General features: G+C 44.3%; 4 protein-coding genes across 4 annotated transcripts; 3 read left to right on the top strand and 1 right to left on the bottom strand.

Annotated features, from left to right (window-relative positions):
* Positions 1-870: 870 nt before the first annotated feature.
* AOL_s00081g363 (uncharacterized protein) lies at positions 871-1,593 on the top strand (the record flags this gene model as incomplete). Its single annotated transcript, XM_011125180.1, has 2 exons — positions 871-1,128; positions 1,471-1,593. The coding sequence occupies 2 exons, from the start codon at positions 871-873 to the stop codon at positions 1,591-1,593; spliced, it is 381 nt and encodes a 126-aa protein (XP_011123482.1).
* Positions 1,594-3,711: 2,118 nt separating this feature from the next.
* On the bottom strand, positions 3,712-4,835 carry AOL_s00081g362 (uncharacterized protein; the record flags this gene model as incomplete). The annotated part of the gene is made up of 5 exons (XM_011125179.1): positions 3,712-3,830; positions 3,903-4,424; positions 4,545-4,595; positions 4,691-4,710; positions 4,792-4,835. The coding sequence occupies 5 exons, from the start codon at positions 4,833-4,835 to the stop codon at positions 3,712-3,714; spliced, it is 756 nt and encodes a 251-aa protein (XP_011123481.1).
* Positions 4,836-5,580: 745 nt separating this feature from the next.
* On the top strand, positions 5,581-6,867 carry AOL_s00081g361 (uncharacterized protein; the record flags this gene model as incomplete). Its single annotated transcript, XM_011125178.1, has 3 exons — positions 5,581-6,071; positions 6,170-6,548; positions 6,616-6,867. 3 exons carry the CDS (start codon positions 5,581-5,583, stop codon positions 6,865-6,867), a joined length of 1,122 nt encoding a protein of 373 aa, XP_011123480.1.
* A 486-nt stretch (positions 6,868-7,353) lies between these two features.
* AOL_s00081g360 (uncharacterized protein) lies at positions 7,354-8,217 on the top strand (the record flags this gene model as incomplete). The annotated part of the gene is made up of 1 exon (XM_011125177.1): positions 7,354-8,217. One exon carries the CDS (start codon positions 7,354-7,356, stop codon positions 8,215-8,217), a length of 864 nt encoding a protein of 287 aa, XP_011123479.1.
* Positions 8,218-8,219: the final 2 nt, after the last annotated feature.

The following is an 8,219-nucleotide window of genomic DNA, read 5'->3' as shown; positions in this document are numbered from 1 at the left end:
CATTAAAAACATCATCAACATTAACTTCATCCCGCCCTGCCCTGCCCTGCCCTGCCCTGCCCTGTCCTGTCCTGTCCTGTGTTGCGCTTCCAATTCGAACTGCTCCCAGCGAAACCGACAGACAAGTCCATTCCATTCCATTCGATCAATCCATCGATCCATCCAATCGATTCGACTTCAATTGCCACAGAATTCAAATCGGTTCAGCACCTGTCTTTTCCTGCGCTGTAAGTGCATTTTGGTCTTTGTGTATGTTGTTATGTCCCTCTCTCTTTAACCTCTGTCTGCTTTCATCCATCCAATTTCATTTAACCCATCACCACCATCACCGTCATCGCCACCACCACCACCACCGCTTGAGAGTACTTTTAAAGTACCAAGTACTTACCTAGGTACTTACTTTTACTTCCTTCTTCCCTCTTCTTCCCTTTCTTCTTCCTCTTCTTCTTCTTCTTCTTCTCCCTCAGTCCCACCTCGTCCCACAACATCAATTCCGAAATCCCACTTTCGATTTCGAATTCAACATCTGACCGCTTTCCCCAACCAGCCAATCAGCCACCCCGGGACTTGGAACGAACAGGCAATCCAGGCGACACAATTCAATTATTTGCTGCCGATCAGACCCGTCCAAGCAATAAACTACATTTCTCTTTTTTTTTTTTCTCTTTTGGAATCATTCCATCATCTTTGGCTTTGGGCTTTTATTTTATTTTATTTTATTTTATTCATTTTTTTTTTTGTTTTCTGGTCCCTTCGACTCCCTGGATCTCTCGGTCTTTCTGGTTCCCGAATAGAAGAGAAAAGGGACCCAAATTTCAGAGAGAAGGAGACAAATACAGAAGAGAAAAGAGAAGAGACTCTCTCTCAACCATGCCAATTCGTCGCGGTCTGGCTCTCCCCGGAGCTCCCAAAACTTCGGTCGCGTCTGAAGGTCCAGTTCCCGTCATCGCTGCCAGACGAGTTCTTCCAAATCTACCTCCACCGCCACCTCCAGGGTCTGGTTCATCGCAACATCCTCAATATCCTCCCGAAGATTCAACTCTACAACAGACAACAACCACAACTCCCAATGGAGGAACTGTAACATTGGTCAATACTCAGCCTGGAAATGGCAGTGATATCTTGATCGTACGTACCCTCTTCGAAATTTTTTTTTTTTTTTTTTTTTTGGTTTAAATATTTTATTTTTTTTGGGGTCGGCCCTTGTCTTTGGTCTCTGGTCCGTGAGCCCTTTTGGATCAGCCTGCATCATGCCGCTGTTGTTTCCTGACCCAATTGACTGCACGACACGACAACCTGCATCTCTTGCTTGCATGCCTAACTTCCTTTTGCCTTGTCTCTTTTGCACCCCTCTCCTCCCACTTTCGCTCTCATCCCTGCCCTTTACGAGATCAGTATCGTTTATTCAAGAACTAGATTCGCTAACCAGTCGGGTCATCTGTTACACAATTGTGCATCCGGGTTTTACAGAGTGCTAGCGAATCTGCAAACATCGTCTCCATCCATCTTATTAACGGCAAAACCTTGAGAATAGTATGGGAAAATGCTGGCCCCGCATTGCCTCCCCCACCTCCACCTCCATTGCCTCAGTAGAGGATCAATGACTACTACGACTACTTCTCCAATCACAATATCTCTGCGACATTGAATATTCTCGACTCCTCAAAACACAAAACCTCTTTTTCTCCTCTTCTGGTTTCTCGGTACTTCAATTCCGACTCTCTCACAAAATAGTGGTGGTAGTTTTAGGACTTGGATCAATCAACACCGATATTCTACACACTGGCGGCCGACTTGATACTTTCTTCTTCTTGCTCCCAAATTCTCGATGATTCCCAACCATTAGTTCTCTGTTACTTTCTTCCTCTTCCATATTCTCTTCTTCTTTCTGTTTCTCTATTATTATTCTCATCATGCGATCAAAATATGAAAGGAGGGGAGTTTTACTCTGGTCGGCGCAACAATGATTTCCCTTTTTTTTTGTTTTTTTATAGCTCTCTCTGTTTATGAATGGCCTTATCTTGTTTTTCCTGCGAAAATTATTCCCCTGCTTTTGCTTGGTTCCCCCCTTCCGTGTGTTGAAATGATATATCCCATCAGTTTTTTGCTCTACTTCTGCTTCTCTCTCGCGGTTCCTTCGGATCACTAATACCTATACCACCTCCCTCTATGCTTTGACTTCGTTGTTTTCTTCTTCTTCTTCTCCTATAGCTCCGGCAATTCAGCGTCACTTTTCGATCTCCTTTTTTCTCAGTCCCAAAAGAAACCTATACCACTGCACCGTGCAACCTCTCCGCTTTTCTCTTCTCTGCCAATCGCTTTCTTTTCTTTCTTGCCCTTCCTTCCCTTCCTTCCCTTCTCTTTTACTTTTATCGAAGGAAAAAAAAGCTATGATATTACTTATAGCTTGGTAGTTGTGGTGTCAAGTTCTTTTTTTTTTTTTTTTTTTTTTTTTTTGCCTGTTTTTCGAAAATTCAAAGTTTATACGATAGTTACTTACCTACTAACATACTCTTCTTTTTTGCCCTCCGAGTCGACATTGGTTTAAAACAGCTGCAGCTAGCTTTTCTTTCTCTCTCCCTCCCTCGAGCCTTCCTCTCTTACTCTCCTTTTTTTTTACCTATATATCAGCTTTTTATAAAAAAATGTGAATTAGTTAGATTATAACAAAAAAGACAAAGGAACACACATTTATGCCTTATACTTGAGTACCTTTATATAGGTATATACTATATATTGAATTTGCGGTGTAAAAAGCTTTGAAGATACTTGGTTAAAAGTGGATAATATTAATATTATAATGACAGCTAGTTAGGTACTTAGGTATCTAGTGTGAATACTACAGCTCTTCTGGATATGATATATACTTAAGTACCGAATAGGTAATTAATCATGAAATCGAAATCAATTGGTATATGTATATATATATATATATATATATCATATTATAAAACCCTTTTCCACGATCATTATAAGATTCTACAAAAAAAGTAGTAAGTAATTATAAACACCACAGACGCTACCTAAGTAAGTATACATATTATATAAATGAGTATTTCCCACCCCCTCACCAAGGTACGAAGTAAAAAAAATTGATCCCATCATAAAAGCTGGAATCCTTTCCGTACCGATACATACCATCAACCTCCTCTCAAAAAAGAGGGGATGTCGAAAAAACCTCCACCAAAAAAGATTCCAACAATAAACCACCAATGATCACAAAACGTGATCACTATAGCGGTGGGATTTAAAGTCAGGGGTATGATGGAGGGGTACAATTCAGGTGAAATATATAATTCCCAAAAAAAACTTTTTTGGGGATTTAATATATTGTTTGGGGGTGGGTTATATATCCTTCTTCCCCAATTCTCCCCGATCACTTTTAGAAAAAAAGGAAGGAAGAGAGAGAGGGAAGGGAAGGGATATAATTGTTGGATATTTGCAGCACAGACTAATTGACACGCCATAGAGGAAAGGAAACCCACGAGGGGGTTTACTGGCTTTGTGGCAACTTAATGGTGCGCAGGGTGTGTGTGTGTGTGGTGGGGGAGTAATTTGAAGGTGATAGATGGAAGATACCTTTTTTTAAAAACTTATTTCTTGTTATATTTCTTGAATTTTTTTTGATCTAAAGCTAGTAGTCTAATAGATAAGACGACAAAAAAAAGTTATGCTTTGATCAAAATCTGCCCCTCGTATTAGTGGTAACATTTATAAGTTGGTAAGATAATCTTCGATCTCCTGTGGTGTTAGCTTTCTAAATCTGGGGCCTTGGGCGCCTTCGACGCCGTCATAGCCTAATAGGTGGTCCGCTGGAGGGCCAACAATGCCTGTAGCTGGTTGTTAGTATGCTTTCATCTTTTTTGATAGGACGAGAGGGAGTGGAAGAAAGTGGGACATACCAATCTCCACGGTATCACCGTTCATCTCTCCTTCAATCGTCTCCTTCAATGTCAATAACGCTACATGAATAGCATCCTCCAACTCCAAACCTTCCGCATACCTCTTCTCCAAGAAAGTCTTCGCACTGGTAGCACTCTTGCCTATCGCCGTTGCCTTCCAAGGGAAATAACTCCCCGAAGGATCAACCTGATACAAACTCGGTTGATCGGTATGTTCATCCCATCCAGCAACCAACATACTCACCCCGTAAGGTCTAACACCACCGCTCTGCGTAGCCTCCTGAACGACCCTGGCGACCTCTTGGACGAGAATACGGGTTGGAGGGTATTCGTTGTAGATACGTTTGTAAGAGGTGTGTGAAACTTTTCTGGCTTTGTCGACTAGGACGCGGAAATCCGGGCCCATGCCGGCGTAGACCATGCCGATGTTTGGGGTTATGAGGGAGATTTTTTCGAGAGAGTTTGGGGTTATTAGGGATGAAGAGGATTTTTTTTCAGTAGCGAGGACGACGCCGTTTGTTGCTGGTTTGGTGTTGGCCCGATTGGGGATAGTGTTAGTGACATGGTTGGGTTTAATAGGAAAGTGGGATATAACACAGAGAGAGGAAGAAGAAGAAGAAGAAGAAGAAGAAGAGGTATTACCTTTGATACCGAGGGCTGTTATTCCTTGGTTGACTGCATTTAAAGCGTATTCTGTATAGGTCGAAGAAGGAGATGATGTTAGATATATTGGAAGTTGAGAGGTAGTAGAGTTTGTAGGATAGCTTGATGAGGGCTTGTTTGCGAACCTATCTGAACGAGCTTTCCACTGTACAATCATCATCGTCATCGTATTAGTGACATGCTGGAGCTTCAGATAGCTACTAGGTATGCTTCCGGGATGACGTACCTTGGGGAGAAGGTGGTTAACGAGAAGGAATATCGGTCTGCCATGGTGGGTATCTATTCTATCCGAGCTCTATGAGAGCTACAAGGGACAGCTGACAAGAGGAAAGATGAAGACGGCGGAAAGGTATCAATCCGAGCTGTCGGAATTGGAGACGAAGCTCTGATCTTGTAGATGAGCAGGCGGCAGAAGTGGAGATGGTTGGAAGAGGTAGTGGGAGAGATAGTGGTGGTGGAGGTGGTGGAGAGGATAATGGAGGTTACGCGGCAGCAGAGGAGCGTGTTTGAAGTGAGGTCGCTGTAGTGTAGTAGTGCTAATGCTCTGTGACAAGCCCAACGCAGAGCCGCTTAGTCAGCCGCCACTGTCTCTTCTTAGCGAACACACTTGAACTGGACGTTTCGAATGTGAATTCGAACCACGTTTAACTATTAAATAGCTCGGGGGCATCTCGAAAGCATACTTTAGACCCGCGCTGTTAATCAAAACCCAAGCCTTTCCCTTGGTATTTGTCTTGGTTCTGACCGGACCCGGTCGCAAATTGGACAGCCTGGACAGTTCGTATACGGGATAATACTACACTACGGGGAGCCTCGTCGCCGGCTTTTAATCCCTCCGCTGTTTATTATGTGCATGGCCTGGCCTGGACTTGACTATCATACTTACATATAATGCCCGAAGCATCCCACCTTTTGCTTAGGATTTACCCCTCCTGACTGCCACTACTCCGACTCTAGTATCGCCAGTACTTCTACCACTAGTAACATCTTTTTCTACATCGACCATCTGTTCAAGATGTCTAGCTCGGAAGCCGATCCCGAGTACATCTGGGTCAGTTCAAACACCCCAGGTGGTTGGGACGCAGAGCCACAGCTCCCGGACTTCACCAATCCAGATCCGACAGCATCCGCTTCCTCCTCCTCTTCTACCAGAGCAGGTCCTTCTTCTTCTTCAACATCACAACCTACACAAGAACAACCTCGTCGACGTCGTCGTCCGGTTCTGAAACAATGCCGAATCTGTCTCGACCAAACTACGGAAGATGTCGACCCGGAACTCGGTCGTCTTATCTCTCCGTGCAAATGTAAAGGCTCGGCACGTTATGTACATGAAGAATGTCTTCGGGCCTGGAGATTACATTCTGCCAATTCACAGAGTTTTTATAAATGTCCGACATGTCATTTTGAGTATCGGTTTTTGCGACTTAGGGTCGCACAGATGATGGCTAGTACGGTTCTGGTCGGTTCGATTACGGCTTTGATTCTGTTAATTACCGTTTATATTTTGTATGCGCTTCCTCCTTCCATCTTCTGTTCTCTTTTATTTTTCTCCGGATCAATTACTTAGTTAGATGGTATTGAATGCTAATCAACTATTCAACTAGGGGCTTCGTCGCCGATCCGATTATAAACCTATACATAAACCCCTGGTACGCCGTCGACGGGGGTAACTTCTCCTTCACAATCAACGGTTTCACAGTCTACGGTCCCGCTCTCCACAATACTCCTCGCAGTCCTCCAATCCCTCGTTCTGCAGTCGGAGTGGGGATTGTAGAACACATGGTACGTGGGCTAAGTGCCCTCGGACTTATCGGATTTGGGAAGGTTCTGATCTTCTCGCACCATTGGATCCGGTATATATTTGGAGGGCCGGGAGTTAGAAGGGGAGATGGAAGGGATCGGCTGGGACAGTTGAGTTGGATTATAATTATATGGGGGGTTGTTAATTTTTTGATATTTGTGTGGGGGTATGTTAAGGGTTGGGTAAGTGGATTAGAAACTTGTGATATGTATGGGGAAGATTTGGGTGCTAACTGTGGTTTCCTTTTAGACGAAGAACATCCTGGATAAGATTGCGGCTGGGGTTGCAGACATTGGCTCTGAAGATGACGATGAAGAAGAAGAAGAGGGTCCTGCTACGGAGAATGTTCCGAAGAACGATATGAAGGAGGAGGTTAAACAAGAGGGGTCCAAAGAAAAGGATGTAAAGACAGATGTTTTCGATGAGAAGGAAGTGAAAGAGGAGGTCTCCGAAGATGGACCCATCAGAAGGAAAGGTTACACAGAGGTTCCGGAGACCTAGTTTGAATTCTCTCAGTTAGAGAATTATATCGATTCCCCCATCACTATTATTATTATTGTTACACTGGCGTTTGAGGACCGGGCGTTTGTTCTTCGGCAATTACTACTTTACTTTCTGTTTTATATATCATTCGAATAGCGTTTTATAATATAATACTTCCGAATGCCCGGACCTCGGTTCTTTCTCCTCTCTCTCTTTTTCATCTTTCAGCCTAATACAAATATATCAATATAACTTCTCTTTTATTCAGAATGGATGATACGATATTTGGATACTCAGAACAATCACTTAAACAATAACCAACCCCTCCCCCCCATTTTCGATTTAATTTGTCGTATGATCTCCCTCCTCGCATCCTCTGAGAAAGTTCAAGTACTGCGTTGCATGTTGGAGATTTCGCCTATATAAATTCTCGCCAAAACCTCAGACCACTCACCAACTTTCAATATAATCAATCATATCCAACCCTTCACCCCTCAACCGACAATGTCAACAACCGCCGCAATCTCGCGGTCAATCCTACCGCGATGGCCCAACGGCCTGCTCAGGCTTCAAACCCGAGGTACAATAATCCAACCATCTCCAATGATACCAAACTCCACCAAAAAACGCTTCCTCCGCATCCCTCCCAAGTTCCAAAAACCCTCCCAACCAGTCCTCGAACAACCCACCAAATACACCCCACCATCCCACCCCACAGGTCCACGAACCACAGCAGCCCGTGAATCAGCCCACAAACCACTCCCTCAAAAACCCCACGTCGATGAACGAAAACACTATCCAGGCATGATGCCCCCACCGGGGACAATAACCCATTGGATCCTCCACTCTCCAAAACTCCACGGATTAGTCGCCGTTTCCGTTTTGGTATCCCTAGCGCTCTACGTTATGTACCGAAACTTCATGGAGAACGATGAAGCTGCCCAACTTGCGTATTTTGACTGGAAGCATCCGATTATGTCCGCTCAAAGCTTTGTCCAGGCGTACCGTGAGAGTGATCGGATTAATACCGCGAGGATTATGGAGAAGAGACGGCAGATTTCGGAGGATATGGAGAGGAAGGCGCATTATAGATATGTGGTTGAAGGGAAGGTTGGTGGACCTGGTGAGGGGTTGGGTAGTTGGGGTGTTAGGAGGACTCAGAAGGATCAGGATTTTGGGTGGGGGATTATTATTGATGGGAAGACGATTGATAAGTATATTGTGGATAAGGAGAAGGAGAAAGCTGAGAAGAGGAGGTTGAAGGAAGGAGGGGAGGATGGTGGGGAGGATGGGAAGGCGCCGGTTATTCAGCTTGATGAGAAGCCGGTTCCGAGTCCATCAGGGGATCAGAAGAAGACTTGGTGGTAATT

This window comes from Orbilia oligospora (genome assembly GCF_000225545.1).
Source record: "Orbilia oligospora ATCC 24927 unplaced genomic scaffold scaffold00081, whole genome shotgun sequence".
NCBI lineage: Eukaryota > Fungi > Ascomycota > Orbiliomycetes > Orbiliales > Orbiliaceae > Orbilia > Orbilia oligospora.
The sequence above is the reverse complement of the archived record's forward strand: the minus strand, read 5'-3'. Positions and strand labels throughout refer to the sequence as shown.